Below are 17,574 nucleotides of genomic sequence, written 5' to 3' on the forward strand. Positions count from 1 at the left end.
TCTGTATGGAACAGAATAGAAACTGTCTTAGGTGCACAATAAAATCAAATTTTCCACTTCATTTAGTACATTACTAAAACAGGAAATCCAAATATAAATCGACACATATTAAATACTTCCGCAATATTATATTTAAACTCTGCCAAAGATGCATTCAAAACCAAACAAAATAATCCATCCCACAAACAGATATAGAAGCATTAATAAGAGCAAAAAAACAAAAGTCTAATAAATAAGAGTGGTATTTCCTGCTCCAACGAATCTTAAATACCCTTCACCTTAGTATAATTTAAAGAAAATTTAATTTTCAATTTCCGTGTTTTTAGTAAAACACAATTTTTTTATAAAAAAAAAAACAAAAAGAATAGGTCTGTAGTGGAGTTTTCTTCCTTTTTACCCTTCTTTGTGTTCTTTTCTAAATAAAATGTAGTTTAAATAAAATGTAGCTGATTTTAATAACCCCCTGTCTATACCTGATAAATTTTTATCATGATAAACGTCCAAATGGTTGTCAAAATAAGAAATAATCAGGTATAGTCTACATTTATTAGTATTATTGCTTTGTTATGACAAAATTGTTAGTGCTTTTACTCAGACAACTTTGTCTTGACAACAAACGTCATAAATTGTTATGATAAATATTTGTCAAGTATAGACAAGGGGTAAAGGAAATTTGTTAGCTGTGTATAATTTTTTTATCATATCTCAGAGATTTATGCAACGATTTTTCCGAATTTTAATAGAAACCTAATCGAGATTATTACCGATATATTGATGTATTTAAGATCTAAAAAATTTTATTAAAAAAAATTTAAATTGGAAGAAATTACAAACGGAATGATGTGTTTATAAATGACCTTAGCAGTCATGTAAAGCATTAATTAATTTCATTATAATTTTTATAAATATTACTCACAGTAGCGGACTTCTAGTCAGTTTACTCTATCATCCCCTTGGAAAAAATCATACATAAATACACCAAATAAAATCTCATAATTCTTAATGTCAGCTAATAAATATGCCTTACTTTTTTTGTTATTTACTTTACAGATAATGATGATTGCTGTGGTTCCAACAAAAATTGTGATCAAACCAACAGCAACGATACACAAGCAGAAAACAACAGTGCGCAACAACAATATACAGGAAGTGAAAGTGTTAATAATAATCAACATAATTATCATCATCAATATCAACATGTTACAATACCATCGCCAGAACAAACCGAACCAGATTCAACCACAACATTACGACACTTTCGTAAACGCCAATTATCCGAAATATCACCACACTTTGCCACATCCCCATCATCGTCCTCGTTTAACAATAACATGGGCAACAATGACAACCTAGACCACAATAGTACGGACGATGTTTTAGCGGGTGATGGTGGTAGCGGTGGTGGTGCAGGAGGCCCTGCCGAACAAATTATGGTGGAGCGTTCATTACGCGGCAGTCATAATTGTCTATTGTGCGAGGAATCATTTACAAATGAAATAGCTTTGCGTAAACATCATCACATGGCACATGGTGCCACACAAACAACAATCAACACGGCTGCCACATCAACGGCCTTAGTGTGTACGATATGCAAACGTGGTTTTCGTATGCGCAATGCATTGCAACGGCACATGGAAACACACGATGCTGAGGGTCGGCCCTATGAGTGCAACATATGTCAAGTGCGTTTTCCGAGACCCTCCCAATTGACGTTGCACAAACTGACGGTGCATAAATTCGAAAAGCCGAATTCGTGTGAAGAGTGTGGCAAACAGTTTGGCACGGAAAGTGCCATGAAGGCTCATGCCGAAGAACATCATCAATATGGAGAAGAAGGTAGGGGTAGAGAAAATTCATTGTGATTTCCATTTTATTTTTTTGTTTTTTTTTGTGTTTCAGTCTTTTATTTTGCAATTGTAAATTCCCAGCAAACATTTAGGTTGTTTAATTAAAATTAAATTATTATTCAAATGTTTGAAAATGATTTTATAAGCTTTTAAAGCCCTATTCATAAACACGATATTAAGGGCCTGACCATAGAGAAATATACATAGAGCGCAAACTCTCCTGTCATAGACCTAACTCAATTGACAAAAACTTAATCGTACATGTAATTATTTTGAGTAATTTTTTTGTTTGAGTTTTTTTCTAGTTTCCGCTCTATCTATATTTACACCTCCAAAAAGTAATTTTAAAATATTTGTGTGAAAAACACTCAAAAATTATTTGAAAACTGAGTCATATTCATAAAAAACAAAGTTTTTGAATTAGGGCCAAAAATTTATTTTACCAATTTTTTAATAATGGTTTTTTAACCTAACTCAGTTGTCAAAATCTTAAGTGATGATAATGTATTAGTAAATAAAACTATCTGAAACCAAAAACAACACTCGTATGTGTGATTATTTAGAGTAATTTGTTTGTTTGAGTTTATTCTAGTTTCCGCTCTATGTGTATTTCTTCTCTATAGTTTTGTGCTTATCGGGTTCAATCAAGTTTTTTTCAAATTGTATTCAAAAGTGTGTTGAAATGAAATTAAACTTATTTATTGAACGTTTGACTTTTTGTTTGTTGGGTTTATTGTTAATCAGAGCTGTAGAATGCGGAAAATCGTTAGAAAGGGAAAGTTGTTTAAATAGAATGGATGATTTGATTTCCTAATGTGTTTAAAATCACATATATGATTATTGTTTTAGAGGTATTTTCTTAAATTTTTAATAATTTGACAATTTGTTCAAAATTTTAATTTGAGGTTATAAACACAATTTTAAATATAATTAAAATAAGAAAACTTAAATACGATTTTGTAGTTCTTTCTTAAAATTTTAATAATTTAACAATTTTAGCAAGAATATTGTAAAATATTATATTATCAATTTGAGGTTATAAAACCAATTTTTAAAGTTTATGGGGAAAATACTTCTTTTGAAACAAACAATAAAATTTACTGAAATTAAATAAATATTGAAATAAGTTTATTCCATAAATGCCGGATATACAGTGGTTGATAATACAACGTGTCTAAGATTAACGTGGGTACCAGCCTCAAAGGCCTAACCTCACGGTGGTCTTAACATTGGTTTGAATCCATGCAACTTCTCGTACATTGACTGCACAGATCAATGCACAACTCCCTTGCTCGAGAGCTCTGGCTATCTAAACCCTGCCACTATATCTAGCTAGTCAATCAGCAAAGCCCTGGAGAATATTCAAAAACTCCCAAACGATAAAAGTCAAAGTCTATGGTTATGACTCCACACACAATAAACCTCTACCGAAAGCTAAGTGCAACAACCAGTATATCACGAATGCCACCACTCCAATACGTCTCCTTAGCACTAAGCTAACTGCTATCAGCTACTTTTAATGGCCCTGTTGAGTCAGCAACAGCACCTAGTAAGATGCAAATGGCTGCCAGAAGCTCATCACTAGCACATATATCAGTCATTTATCTAACGATCTTCTAACCGCTTCGGGTTTTAAAACACAGTCACGCCTTGTTCAACGTAGTGACCTTACCAATGTTCCAGACAGGATTGGTTGGCAATACTATAGAAACTTTTGTAAATATTTTATTTATAGACCAGAATCCAAAAAAAAGTCTTATGAAATTTATGTAAGCCGTTGACGTTTTACGCCGTCAACAGTTTCGAACTAGATTAAAGAAACTGTTTGCACTTTATCTGCTGACGGCGTAAAACAAAAAAACTTAATTAAATTCTAAAAATGGTATCGAAAAAACAATGGAAACTTAGGTTTCATTTTTCAAATATTGTCTGGCACTTTTAGTGATTCTGTATTTTGTTGGATTCCCTCGTTTTGACATCGACAATTTAGGGGCCTCTTGTTCCAAATAGTCAAATATCATCTTATTTAATTTATCAAACATTTTTTACCAACACTTTGCTCTATAGTTCAAGCTGAAGGGGGCTAAGATAATTAACTTTTTTTTAAAAAAAAAATTAAGTTACAAATCTTTTCATTTTACTAATAAAAAAATATTGGGGAAATAAAGAGTTTTTCTCTTTTTTGAATAAAAATTTAAAAGTCTTTTGAACCCAAACATTTGTGTAATTTATCGTCATATTCTAAGCACTTTACAACAGCCCTGATTTCTAAAAATAGTCTAGAATATTATTATGAAAACTAAGAACAAACAAATACTAATAATCATATTTTATATGTGTTTTTTTCTATTTCAGCTGCCACAGCAGCAACTGCATCATCAGAAGCATCATCGTCGTCGTCGTCATCGACAACAACAACACAATTGTCTTCCCGCATATATTTAGATACAATGACAACAAAAACAATATCAACATCCACAACAATAACAAATGAACAAAATATAAATTTACAAACTACAACATCCGGTGAAGACGAAACTACTGCTTCCACCAACAACAACAATGCTGCTTTAGAAAATACTATTGTCTCAGGACTTGCCACATAAAATTTTTTGATTTTTTTCTCATTTAAAACTTGTGCATATTCTTCTTACACCTAATTTTTTCTTTTTTTTTGCAAAGAGCACAAAATACATATATTTTCAAAGTGTAAAACATTTTTTAAATAGAATTTAAGTAAAAAAAAAAATTAATTTGTATTATAAGCAATTAAAAAAAGGAAAAGGTTGCCGTGATATAAATAAAAATAATGATAATAAATTGTAGAGCAAAGAAATCTCTTAAATTACAAATAACTCTTGTGAGACTCCCTATTCCTTTACTTTACTCCCTTTCAAAAAAGAGTTTTATTTTGTAAACTTAATTTAATTAAATAGTTTTAAGTCTTTATATTAAGTTGTAAAGCATACTTTATGATCTTTTTAATAATTTAAGTTTCTATGCAACTGCTAATTGTATTGAGATTATTTTAATTTTTGTTTGGTTACAATTTAGTTTTGAATTTTAGTATTTTGTTTTACTTTTTTTGTAGAAAATCTGCAGCTTATACTTGAAGTGTTAAAGTTTTATTTTTTTAGTTTTAAAGAACTGGGTTTTAACAATAATAATAATAGAAATATAGAAAATAATAAATAGATAGTATAAAAAGTTTATTAAAAATGAATGTAAATTACAGAAATCTGTTAGAAATTTTAATTGAAAAATCGAAATACTTGAAAAATTTGTAATTGTTGAAGAAGAATACTGAAAATGGGGGGGGGGTTATATATTGTAACTCGTTTCGAAAAGAAATTTGTTCGAATTTGTACAACTTATAGTATTTCGAAAATGTTTTCTTTGGAATCTAATTAAAAAATACAGTAGCAAAGTAGCTCTGTGCTGATTATGAATATCTTTACTTCTTGAGGGCACTCTGGCTCGTTTTCGTTTTTTGGCTTCAACAATTTTGCGTCTCGTTTGGAGCGTGAGTGATGTAATGGGTCGTTTATGGATGGCAACCGAACTTCAGTTACGTTGCCAAAGGACTGAAGTTCGGTTGCCAGTTTGGCAACAGAAATGGTAGCTGCTAGTTGCCATCTGTAATACCATTTAGGCAACTGAAGTTCGGTTGCCATCCATAATCGACACATAAGGCTTCGTATAAGGGTTTCGGCTCTACGTCGTTTACACTAACCGCTCGTCTTTTAATAAATAATCAGCCCAATTCTGAATAAAAATTCCCCAAGAGTTTTTTCCCTTTTCCCATTTTTCCTATTCAAATTCAATGGGAAAAAACTCCCGGAGAATTTTTTATTCATAACTGGGCTGAATAAATCCTGGTGGAGATCATACAAACTCATCGGCACTGGCGCAGTGCCATTTATAACTCATATCGTAAATTGGTGAATTACCATATATACCATTTATAACAAACTTCAAGCGTTCCAGCTTCCTATATGAAGATATAGGTCGACTAGGGACTTACTTTAATCGCTTTGAGATAACCTAGCAATTTGTGAGTCGTTTGTACTCCGCCAACAAACTTTAAAGACCAAATAAAATAAAAAAGAATTACAAAATAGGCCCCGCATTAAAAATATAATGCGGAAATAAACGAGCATCATATGAAATCATCGGAAATTAAATTATTATTTATTTTTAGCGCCTCAAAAAGCATTTGCATCTGTTGATCAGTACAAACTAAACACAAGATGCCAGGCAGTGAAACATTTCCAAACACATTTATATTGTTTTTAAAAAATTGGCAAAACAAATGAATCCAATGAATACAATTTGTTTAGAGCCTGATTCAGAAACACGAAATCGCAGAGAATAAACATAGAGTGGAAACTCTCCTGTCAAATACCTAACTCAGATGTCAGAAACCTAAGTGGTAGAAAAAACTATCTGAAAACAAAAACTACACTCGTGTGTGTGATTATTTACAGTTTTATTTTCTAGTTTCGCTCTATGTTACTCTATGTTTCTATTCTCTATGACTCTATGCACGAAAGTAAAACAATTTTCAAATTTTTGTATGAAAATCACTCAGTTTTTAAATAATTTTTGAGTGTTTTTCATACAAAAAATTGAAAATTGTTTCCTTGCGGGTTTCTGAATCTGGCCCTTAATTTTTACTGCTCTTTTTACACAATTTCTATGAATACTTGCAAGAATTGCAAGTTTTAGCCCGAAAACTAAAAACATATTTAGTTATTTTAAGTTTATGTAAATTCATTTCATTTATTGTAATATTTAAAGCCACAATTCTTATAAAAATTTCCCTTCTTTTTCATAATTTTTGTACAAACATTCTAGCAATTTTTTGTTTTTAAAACCCAGTTTCTTGCATTTGTTAATTTAATTTAGTTTTTGTTCTACTCAAAAATGTGAATCTTAATTTTAATTGGTAGTCATAAGTTTATCTTTTTTATCTTTTTTATATATTTATAAATGTAAATATATAGATATTGTTATAATACAAAACTCTTTAGCTGGGAGAAAAATATGTAAAATATATATACGAGTATATAGTTTTCTAATAAAATTAATGAAAATAATAAATAATAAACATGTACATATAAACCAATTAAATATTTGTGTTTCTTTAAAAATAAAGTAAAGTAAGGTATTTAACAAAACTTCAGCAGGAAACTCATTTCATATACGGACAGTGCGTATAAATAACGCGATCGTGCGATCATCTGTCTAGTCGACAACGAATTGATAAACCCTTGCCGAAGAACGTGTATTGCGTAATAATTACGGATTTCGGGAACAAGTTCCTAATTTCAGCCGATCTCATTCCATTGTAGTATCGGTAGAATGGTGAAACACAACCAACATTGCTACGATGTTCCATTGATACCCTAATGTCACCGATAAGCACCTTCGCCCTCTCCTGTACGCGGTCGAGTAACACAGCGTTTGAATTTGTACAATACATATTTGAATAAATTTAAGTATTTTTGAGAATTTTTTATACAAGTTTGTATAAGTTTTTTTCGCTCACTCTTTATTTCCCACGCCGTTTTCGAAAAACACGTCAGTTGAACGTTTTTAAATTTTAATAAAATTTTATGCTTTGAAATAGAACAGCAAATCAACAATATTTGAAAGCGTGTCACAGGCTGACATCAGCAAAATCAAAATAATTTTTATCACTTAACCATTCCGTTAAATAATTCATTATGAATTAATTCATAAGCTTAATTCCTTTGTAACTACTTCAAATGTATTGAATTCATTTCTAGAATAAATTCATTATTGAATACTTAAAATTTTGTTGAATTCAAATCCGTTACAAAATAGCTTTAGAAATGCATTGAATGATTAAATATTTCTTCAACTCAAATCTATTACAAAAGCTTAAGTAAATTTTTTTTCTATTCATTTTGTAAATGATTAAAACCAAAAAAAATATTTTAACTCATATCTATTGCAAAAAGGCTTAAGTAATTTTTTTTCTATTCATTTGTATTAGAATTGAATTAAGAAAATGTGATGAAGCTTCAATGGGAAAAAATTCTCGGGGAACAAACTCCCGCGGAATTTTTTATTCATAATTGGGCTGATAGAGGAATGAATGGCGGACATTTAATAATTCCGAATTAAGATTTTAGTCAAATAAGCTCAAATTTAATTAATTAATTCGAAGCTCAGTATTGGCTTCAACGTTTGGTAAAAGTTATTTTTAAAAATGCCAGCTATACTTCAATGTATAGAAAATACAAAGGTTGATTGCACTGTAAGTCATTAACGAAAACACCGGTTAAAATTAAATGTGGCATACATATAACAGCTATTAATCATATTTTCTTCATTGCACTTCAAAATAGAGAATAAAAATTAACAAGGATCAAAAATAACAATTATTTTTTCAATTATTCTTGAAAAAAGTCATCACAAGAAAATATCACAGAGTCAAGTCAATCATACCATTTTGATCGTTTTCAACTATAGTTTCATAAAATAACATGCTTTCTATTTAATGATTTTTATTATTTTTTTCAGACATTGATTTTTATTTTTTTTTTGTTAGAAATATTTTTTATTTTTTGTCAGACTATTTTAGTTTTTTTAGCAGATATAAAAATTAATTATTGAGTTTTATTTACATATCGCTCATTTGCTGCTACAACGTCATAATTCAAAAAAAGTCGTTTCGAGAAAAACGGCTTAGAATGTTTAACGACATTTTACTATTTCTTCAATAAATTTTCAGAAATAGAACCTGATTAAAATAGTAAATATTAATATCTTTCTAATCTGTATTTAACTCAAATTTTTACTTGTCAAATATACGAGAAAACATGAATTTTCATTATGACGTTTACAACGAAAAAACATTCTCAAACAAAAAATTATTGACTTTTTTTAAAACTGATAAAACTATATGAAAAACTAAGGAATGGCGCATATTTTGTATTATTCAGTTCAAAACACCCGAATATATGTAAAAGTCTGACAAATATGTAAATGAAGTCTGATAAATATTTCTGACAAAAAAATAAATATTTCTGAGAAAAAATAAAAATCGAAGTCTGACAAATATTTCTGAGAAAAAAAAATATAAATCAGAATCTGACAAATAATCCTTACAAAAAAAAATAAAAATCAAAGTCTAACAAATATTTCATAATTGTTACGGTCCCTGCAAATTAACAAGTAAATTTTTTTAAAATTCTAATATTCTATTTTCAATAAATGCTAATTTTTTAGGTCTCATTTATTTCAATAACGTTATGCCATATTTAATTTTGAGCGTCTATAATAATAGGTTCAACATCGGTTTGAGAGTAGTAATTTAAAAACTTTGTTTTATCCTGCCACTGTGGTCGTCAACTAGTAAATAATACAAATAAATTCGTATTATTGAAATACTTCCTATTTCCAACAGTAGACTAAATATTAGCTTTAGGCTTTAAAGCAAAATACTCAAAAAGTTATCTTATTTAAAAATGGAGCTAAATTTGTCTGAATAAAAATAACAATTATTTTTCATCATCTTCAAAAAATTCGGTAAATCTCGCGCAAATTTTCTAATTTTGTATACGAATGCAATAAAGAAAACCCTGATCATGTTAATCAATTAAATTTGCCTTAAATCGTAATGGGCATATTTTTATTATTTCGTTATATATTTTTATGTATATTTTTTTTTATCTATTTATAAAAAAAGGAATATTTTCAAAACAACATTGTTAATAATTATTACATAGTACATTTCCATTTACTTAAAAAGCTAAAGCAGTATCAAAAACGAAAAACACACATATAAATGTCATAAAAATTTTATGCTCACGTAAACATAGACTGCAACAATTATTAAAAACTATACAGTAGGTTTGTTTTCACCCAATATAGCAGTAAATTCTTCTTAATCATAGTACCAATCCAAAAATAGCAAGGCAAACGACATTACTAATAGGAAAAATAAGGACCAAACACGTAGACCAGCATTACGTTGTATGGCCTGTTTGATTTGTTCATTTGCATCTTTAACATTTTCCGTTGCACCCACTACCGCATTAACAATACGATCGATATTGTGTTGTTGCAAAGTAACCTGTTAATTAAGAATTTAATATTAATTTAAATTTCATTTAAATGTTTAAAATCTTTTTATTACCTTTTCCGTAAATATGTCTTGTAATGTAGCTATGTCCACAACATTCTTTTCTATAGCCTCTACTTCCTCGGACAGACCCTGCAACTCATGATACAGTTGTACATTTTCCTCCTCAAACATTTGCACATCTTCGGGACTGAGGGATTTCTCCGCTTCATCTACCAGTTGTTGAGATTTTTGCATGTCTTCGTCCAAGGCTACTTGAGCCTTTGAATCTGCAACAACTGAAGCTGATGTATTGCGCAGAGTTGGAGATTCTTCTCCTATTCTATTGGTTGAGCTGGGAGCTGTTATATCATCATCGTCTAAATCCCAGCCCTCTGCAATATCATTATTTGTCGACATTTCATGATCTACTTGCAAGTCCTTACTTGATGTTGATGAGACAGTGGAGGTCTTTCGTGACCTCTCTTCCCCTACCGGCCTGACAGGGATTTTCTTTTTATCTGAGGCCAGCTTAAGTAAACGATATGTTTCCAGCTCATGTTGTACACGATACTTTTTCTGTTCCAAATAAATATTTTGCACAGCCTTTAAATATGACGACAATAGCTCTATTACCGCTTCTATGTGCTGGCGTTGTTGAGGCTTTCTCTTGGACTTTTTCCAATCATTACGCATTTGTCCTAGGTATTGGGTGTAGAATGTAACAAACTTTTCCGATTCCCGGTCAATAAGATCCCTCTGTTGATCGGTCATTTGTGCAGCACTTTTCAAATGTTGTCCAATTTTCATGTAAGCCGAACGATTTTCTATTAAAACATTGCGCAAAGTAGTGATTTTATTGCACACCTCCTTGGCCTGCTTGGCAAATTCATCCCTTTGACCATTCGAGTTTGCGGAAGATTTGGGCAATATTCGTTTGGGATCCAATTCTCCTTTGCGCTGCAGCTTCACCGTCATAACTCCGGCCTTAAACAAATGTGTTATATCCATTTTTTATGCTGTTGTTATTATTTAGCCCTAGAATAATGTGTTGTAAATGGAATTTCTTAAAAATCCTTTAGGTATAAAGGAATTTTAAAGGAAACTATAAACTTTTGTTGAATTGTTGACACATCACTAAAAAAAACAGATTTTCAATCAATTTTGACAACCGACTGAACAGCTGGGTGGTAGTATATGACAGTGTTGTAAAGCGATGGAAATTAGGTAACATCATAATGTTAAGTTAACATAAAATAATTAAAATATCTACTTTTTGTTACAGTGTAGTCTTGTAAAATAGTTTGTAAACGTTTAAAATATTCTTTAAAATTAAAAATATTTATGTCGCAACATTTATATTTTATACTTTTTTCATATTTTTGCAAAAAAATCCTCAAAGTTGGAAAAGGTTTGTTATTTTAAAATAACAGTTTTTTATGTTTACATTTTCCTAAAAGTAATGCTTCTTTACGGTAAATCAACATTCACGTTTGATTGATACCCAAAAGGTTCTTAACATGTTCAGATCAGAATGTGAAACCGTTAGAAAAGTGCTAAATCTATTTTAATTCATATTTAAAGAGTTTTATAAATAATTTTAATAATAATTTAGTAGTTTTAAATCATATAAAAATTAAATGGGATTAAAAAATCTCTTTGGAAGCAGTGTTGCCAGAAGCTGTTTTGGAAAATGTTTAGACCCCTTTTACAATGCAGAAATTGAAAGGAAGACAGACGAAGTTTGTGGGCGAGGGGTTGAAGAGGTAGAGTGTGTTTTACACAGGTTTATTTTAGTTCAAAAGAGAATGAGAAAAATGTCTGCCTTTCAATTTCTGCATTGTAAAAGGGGACTAAGTAGGTTCAAATGTTTCCAAAGTGATGATTGATTCAGGGAAACCATAATTTTAATATACTTTTATTTGTTATTGATAGCGTTTGTTGATATCAGAGGTAAGGTTGGTTTAAGGAGAAGAAAATTCGTCAAATTTGAGTACAGACTTGTTCTTTTTTATTCTTAATTTTGAAAATAAAAAACAGAGTTGTGGAACGAAATTGCCATTTAAAAGGGTTTTCCATAAGCTTTCTAATGATACCCATATCGGATAACAAACATTCAATAGATACTAAATTGTATAATCAAAGATTCGAGGTCCACAAGTCGAAAGTATGGGCCGCCAACCAAACAAAATGTTTTATTGGTTCTAAAATTCTGGAATTTATACATCAAGCTTGCATAAACTAGATTTAAGCTAAAATCTGTTCCTTTTAGCCTACACTTAAAATTCATGCAAAAATACCTACAATAATAGAATTTTCCCTAGACTTGGCAACACTGTTTGAAAGTGAAACGACAAAAAACGCTGAAAATGCTCGTTTCCTCGCCAACCTAGCTTAAAAATCGCTAGATATCATCACTGGCTGTCAAAAACCCGCCATTTATTTTTGTAAACAAATTAATCGAATTTGCGAAATTTTCTTTTAAAAATTCTTAATTAAATATTTGCAACATGCAGGCATTCCTTAAAACTGGCAAAACTACCACAACCGATAGGAGTCAAGCTAGCACTTCTACAGGGCAACAATCGGGTGAACGGCGAAAACCACCAGCACCCTGGGTAGAAAAATAGTAAGCTAAACCAATGTTAAGCATGTTTTTGCCATAAAGCTTTTAATAATTACACATTTAATTATTTTACAGCCGCCCTAAAAGTGTTGACGATGTAGTGGAACAAGGTGAGGTGGTAGCTGTGCTACGTAAATGTGTGGAGGGATCTGATTTACCAAATATGCTGTTGTATGGTCCACCCGGTACCGGAAAAACTAGTACTATTCTTGCAGCTGCCAGACAAATTTTTGGCGACATGTTTCGCGAAAGAATTTTAGAGTTGAATGCATCCGATGAGAGAGGCATTAATGTGGTGAGAACAAAAATTAAAAATTTTGCCCAACTCACGGCGAGTGGCACAAGACCAGATGGCCGCCCTTGTCCACCCTTCAAAATTATCATACTCGATGAGGCGGACTCCATGACCCATGCCGCCCAGGCGGCTTTAAGAAGAACTATGGAAAAGCAGAGTCGTAGCACTAGATTCTGTTTGGTGTGCAACTATGTTTCGCGCATCATTGAACCCATCACCTCCAGATGTACCAAATTTCGTTTTAAGTCTTTGGGAGAAACTCAAATTATTGAACGCCTTAGGCATATTTGCCAGCTGGAGGGTGTTACTATTGAAGAAGACGCCTACAAAGCCATAGTTGACATATCGGGTGGTGATATGAGACGTGCCATTACCACGCTGCAGTCTTGCTACCGTTTGAAGGGGGCCCAACACAAGATTGAATGTAGTGATTTAATGGAAATGTCTGGCATTATACCCAACTCTTATCTGCAAGAATATTTAGAAGTATGCCGTTCGGGTAACTATACAAAGTTGGAGGATTTCGTGCGCAATATTGCCTATGAGGCTTATAGTATTGGTCAAATGTTGGAGCAGTTTAACGAATATATATTAAGATGTGAAACTTTGACGGACATGCAAAAGGCTCATATATGCGATAAGCTGGGGGTGAGTTATTTGTTGGTTTTATGTCTTGATTTTTTATTTATTAATGTTTGTTTTTTTAACAGGAATGTTCCTTCCGCTTGCAAGATGGTGGCTCAGAGTATTTACAAATTATGGATTTGGGTTGTGCCATTATATTGGCTTTGCAAGGAAAGTAAATACAAGTCTTGCTTGCAAAATGCTTTTCCCATCATAATTTTTAAGAAAATACTTATGTAAAGAATAAATTGGAGTGTTAATACTAAAATTGTGTAGAATTCATAAAATCTCTGGTATTATCTTTAACATATATGAATGTCTATGCTGTAATTTGGTCCAATTTTCAAACGTTAATATGAAAATCAATTAAATGTATGCTACAACTTATTGTTAAGTTTTTTTAAATAAAAATAAAAAATAAAACTCAATATTGTTTTTCTAACCAGGTCCGACTATTAAGGGAACAATTATTTTGCAAATTTCCTTTCTGATATACCATAGAGATAAAATAACTTCCCCGCAGAAGGCTCGAAAAAAATAAGTTAAAAGGTATTTTTTGAAAATTTTTTTATTAAAGAAAAATATTGATGAAAATTCAATCTTAAGGAACCACTTCAAAATCATCCTCATCGCGTTCTCTCTTGACGCCTCCACCGCTACTGCCTGCGGAACCAGTCAATCCCGAAGATCCAGTCGATATAATACCCACAGCAGCTGTATCCGAATCAATTTCCATTTTAACATCGCCACTGGAATCCTGACTAGCGCCCATAGCGATAATGCCCTGTTTACTATCTACCGCTACAGTCTTGGCAGTGGTGGTAAATTTAATAACTGGTTTAGGTATAGTAACAACTTGAGTTTTGGGTGTTAACACTGTCTGGCGTTTGGAAGCGCCAGCCGAACTTGCACCGCCAGCCGATTTTATTTGTGTTTTTATGGTAGATCTCGACTCCAAAGCGGATTTCGTCATTTTTTTTGACTGAGTTGCAGCACGTAGCTTATAATTGCAGGCAGACAAACAATAACGATCGGGTGGTAGCCGCAAACCACAGTGGGGTTTAATTGGTGGCAAAGGCATGGCATTGCGTACGTCTGCTAATTTGGATATAATCTAGGCAAACAGAAAACAACTTAATTTATAACCCCTTACATTTTTATAACATTACTTACATGTCTTGGTGGCGGACAAGTGAACGCCTTATCCAATACCACTTCTGTAGCCAATTTAACATCATCCAAATCAATGGTTTTTTTGCGAGCATGATTTGCAAATACTTTGGCATCATCCAATATACAGGTCACATAACCTTTTTATAAAAAACATATTTAAAATACTATTTTATGTAAATAAATTTCTTCCCACTTACGATAGGTGAACTCCAGCAATTGGTTGATCACTCTGGGCTCATATTCCTGTATGCCCAAATCCTTCAATATGGACATTATAACCTGAGCATCTTTGGGCACATGTTTAACTTGTGTATTTATTTTAGTTTTTTCTAATTTCTCCTTTTCGGTAGACATTATTGCATTATTATCGCTTTAATTTTGCTAAAATTTGTTTGATTTTTCTCACACTATAAACAAAACAAAAAAATTGTGTATGCTTGTTCTTGCTATTAGTTGACAGTAATAAATTGTAATAGATTAGTAATGTCATAAGTAAAGCATGTCAGATATATATAAAAGTTAATTGCTGTGAAATTGTTGTACATTTTTGTAACGGAACAAAAATTGTACAAATTATCTGTCAATATTTAGGCGGGATTTATTAGTTATTTTTATAGATTTGTTAAGGAAGGATATAAAAAGCTACGTCTAATAAAATTGTCAAGAAAAATAAGAATTTAATGTATATACGTGTGAATTTTGCAGTTTTCTTATAAATGAAGTTTTTTTATGTATCCGTGTCATATAAAAAATTAGTTTTCAAAAGGCCAGTCGTTAGTTAAATGTTTGTGTTAAAGAATGAATAGCTAATATAACAAAGTTTTTATAAAAAAAAGTGTTAATGCAAAGTTATGTATATTGGGTTGCCAAACGAAAAAGGAATTTTAAATACCGGGATTCGGGATTTTATAAATGTAAATCTAGAGATTTATCAGAGTTTTTCTTGCAAATTAAAAAACATCAAATAAACTATTGAATTAAAATAAAAACAACGTTAAGTTAGAGTGCAATACGAACTAAGTACACTGTATATGAATCGATCAATAAAAAAAGTAAGTAATTAGATGATAAGTACATTAGCTACATTTTTTTGGTGTTCCAAAAAAAAGTTTTTTTAATTGTGTGTCTTAGATAAATACGAATAGACAGGAAATCCTTTTAAAGTCCTAACTCAGTTGTTAATAACCTATGTGATGAGAATGTTTTAGTTATTTTACCACGTGCATGTCCTAAGCAGGGGTTCAATTGACCATTTTAGATAACAATGAGACTCCGATAGCTGGTCCAAAGTAGTCAACGCATGGGATTCGTATATCGTTTATATATACATATATTCAATTACCTTACTACCTACCAAACTGGTTATTTGAAAAGATACATAACTTGTTATTTTAACATGTACGGACTCTAAAAATAGAGATTTCAAATTTTATTGCGGTATATGTTGAAATCAATTTTCCATAGCATGATTCATACTCCAATATATGGGGAATTCTTCCGGCTCGGATGTTATTTTTAATCGACACAATCGGTCCACAAATTACTGAGAGACAGTGACGGACATTACAATAGAATCACTACCAAAATTTCATTTAAAACCAGGAGCAATCATAAGGATTGGTGTGGGCCAGAAAATATAAAAAAGTGGCAAAATGTGTTGTGGACGGACGAAACGACCATTAATTTAATTGGTAGTGATGATAAGACATGGGTTAGACGTCCAAAAAATGGCAAAAACCAAAAACGTTTAAACATGGTTGGGGAAATATTATTATATGGGGATGCTTTTCTTGGTATTGCGTTGGTCCAATTTATTGGATTAAAGAAAATATGGATAAGCACTTGTATGTAAATATTTTGGAGAATGTTATAAAGCCACATGCAGAATGGAATATGCCCTTAAAATGGCTTTTCCAGCAAGATAATGACCCAAAGCACACGTCAGGTCTTGCCAAAAAATGGTTTTTATATAACAAAATTCATGTTATGGAATGGCCGTCTCAATAACCAGACTTAAATCCTATGGAAAATAGTAAAAGACAAACTCGGACCTGAAAAATTGAAAATCAAGGAAGAACTTTGGCAGAAAATTCAGAAAATATGGTATGCAATTTCCCGATCTACATGCGAAAGTTTGTTAAATTCAATCCCCAAAAGATTTGATGCTGTTATTAGAAATAATTGATATGCTACAAAATATTAAGAAAACAACGAATTCTTATGATGATTTTTTATTTTTAATCATTTTAAGATTGATTGATTCTATTTGAATGTCGCATATTTTATTTAGTCTTTTAGATTTGACATCGTTTTTAACATAAGAATGTGTTATTTTTTTATTTTATTTTTTTCTATTTATTGTTTACGTTATGAGCATTAATATATAATGAACAAATTTTAAATTTTGAAATCAAATTGTGTAGTTTTACCGCTTTAATCGAATTCATATGTAGTGATTCTATTGTATTGTCCGTCACTGTATAAGGAAAAAACCAGGACAACCTCGATTTTTTACCTATTTTTTATCTATATCAGAATTAATAACTCATTAATATAGACAATATGGAATAACCAATAATAGATATTTCAAAGCCCTTTGCAACGGCGTATATAAGGCCAAAGTAAGTCGGACCTACAATTGGTCAAAATCGGAAAAATATTTTTTACCCCAACTTTTTTTTCACCAAAAAATAATTTTTTTTCCACAAATAAATTTAAATTATATTTTTGTTTTTAAATTAAAAACAAAAAAAAGTAAAAATAAATTTAAAAAAATGTTTTGCCCTAAAAATTTAGATTTATTTAAATTTATTACAAATTTAGACTGTTGTTGTGTAAATTTGAATAAAGAGTTGTTACAATTTTTAAATATACGGTTTATTTAAAGGAAATTACCACCGTTTTTATATCCTTC

The 17,574-nt window shown here is 31.0% G+C and overlaps 4 protein-coding genes across 4 annotated transcripts in view; 2 read left to right on the forward strand and 2 right to left on the reverse strand.

Moving 5' to 3' along the window:
• Positions 1-4,683, forward strand: part of mld (molting defective) — a 61,645-nt gene extending 56,962 nt beyond the window's left edge. Inside the window, exons 5-6 of the mRNA XM_065500929.1 lie at positions 1,051-1,836; positions 4,203-4,683. Coding sequence (XP_065357001.1) covers positions 1,051-1,836; positions 4,203-4,453 — 1,037 coding nt within the window. The 3' untranslated portion in view covers positions 4,454-4,683. The remainder of the gene's footprint in view (positions 1-1,050; positions 1,837-4,202) is intronic.
• Positions 4,684-9,469: 4,786 nt separating this feature from the next.
• Syx18 (syntaxin 18) lies at positions 9,470-11,037 on the reverse strand. The gene is made up of 2 exons (XM_065501043.1): positions 10,018-11,037; positions 9,470-9,954 (listed from the first exon to the last, which is right to left on the reverse strand). The coding sequence occupies exons 1-2, from the start codon at positions 10,951-10,953 to the stop codon at positions 9,766-9,768; spliced, it is 1,125 nt and encodes a 374-aa protein (XP_065357115.1). The 5' UTR covers positions 10,954-11,037; the 3' UTR covers positions 9,470-9,765.
• A 1,367-nt stretch (positions 11,038-12,404) lies between these two features.
• Positions 12,405-13,910, forward strand: LOC135948802 (replication factor C subunit 4). The gene is made up of 3 exons (XM_065498254.1): positions 12,405-12,571; positions 12,644-13,511; positions 13,574-13,910. The coding sequence occupies exons 1-3, from the start codon at positions 12,453-12,455 to the stop codon at positions 13,664-13,666; spliced, it is 1,080 nt and encodes a 359-aa protein (XP_065354326.1). The 5' UTR covers positions 12,405-12,452; the 3' UTR covers positions 13,667-13,910.
• Positions 13,911-14,028: 118 nt separating this feature from the next.
• On the reverse strand, positions 14,029-15,058 carry Taf9 (TBP-associated factor 9). Its single transcript, XM_065498255.1, has 3 exons — positions 14,858-15,058; positions 14,661-14,797; positions 14,029-14,601 (listed from the first exon to the last, which is right to left on the reverse strand). The coding sequence occupies exons 1-3, from the start codon at positions 15,012-15,014 to the stop codon at positions 14,089-14,091; spliced, it is 807 nt and encodes a 268-aa protein (XP_065354327.1). The 5' UTR covers positions 15,015-15,058; the 3' UTR covers positions 14,029-14,088.
• Between the last annotated feature and the right edge of the window lie 2,516 nt (positions 15,059-17,574).

This window comes from Calliphora vicina, chromosome 1 (assembly GCF_958450345.1).
Source record: "Calliphora vicina chromosome 1, idCalVici1.1, whole genome shotgun sequence".
Taxonomy (NCBI): domain Eukaryota; kingdom Metazoa; phylum Arthropoda; class Insecta; order Diptera; family Calliphoridae; genus Calliphora; species Calliphora vicina.

What these genes read in the sequence shown, in the direction of transcription:
- Syx18 (XM_065501043.1), bottom strand. Translation starts at nt 10,953, where the DNA reads ATGGATATAACACATTTGTTTAAGGCCGGAGTTATGACGGTGAAGCTG. An exon ending in AAGACATATTTACGGAAAAG is followed by an intron (nt 9,955 to 10,017) that starts GTAATAAAAAGA and finishes CTTAATTAACAG; the next exon opens with GTTACTTTGCAACAACACAA.
- Taf9 (XM_065498255.1), bottom strand. Translation starts at nt 15,014, where the DNA reads ATGTCTACCGAAAAGGAGAAATTAGAAAAAACTAAAATAAATACACAA. An exon ending in ATTGCTGGAGTTCACCTATC is followed by an intron (nt 14,798 to 14,857) that starts GTAAGTGGGAAG and finishes TTTTATAAAAAG; the next exon opens with GTTATGTGACCTGTATATTG. An exon ending in CTTGTCCGCCACCAAGACAT is followed by an intron (nt 14,602 to 14,660) that starts GTAAGTAATGTT and finishes CTGTTTGCCTAG; the next exon opens with ATTATATCCAAATTAGCAGA.
- LOC135948802 (XM_065498254.1), top strand. Translation starts at nt 12,453, where the DNA reads ATGCAGGCATTCCTTAAAACTGGCAAAACTACCACAACCGATAGGAGT. An exon ending in GCACCCTGGGTAGAAAAATA is followed by an intron (nt 12,572 to 12,643) that starts GTAAGCTAAACC and finishes ATTATTTTACAG; the next exon opens with CCGCCCTAAAAGTGTTGACG. An exon ending in ATATATGCGATAAGCTGGGG is followed by an intron (nt 13,512 to 13,573) that starts GTGAGTTATTTG and finishes TTTTTTTAACAG; the next exon opens with GAATGTTCCTTCCGCTTGCA.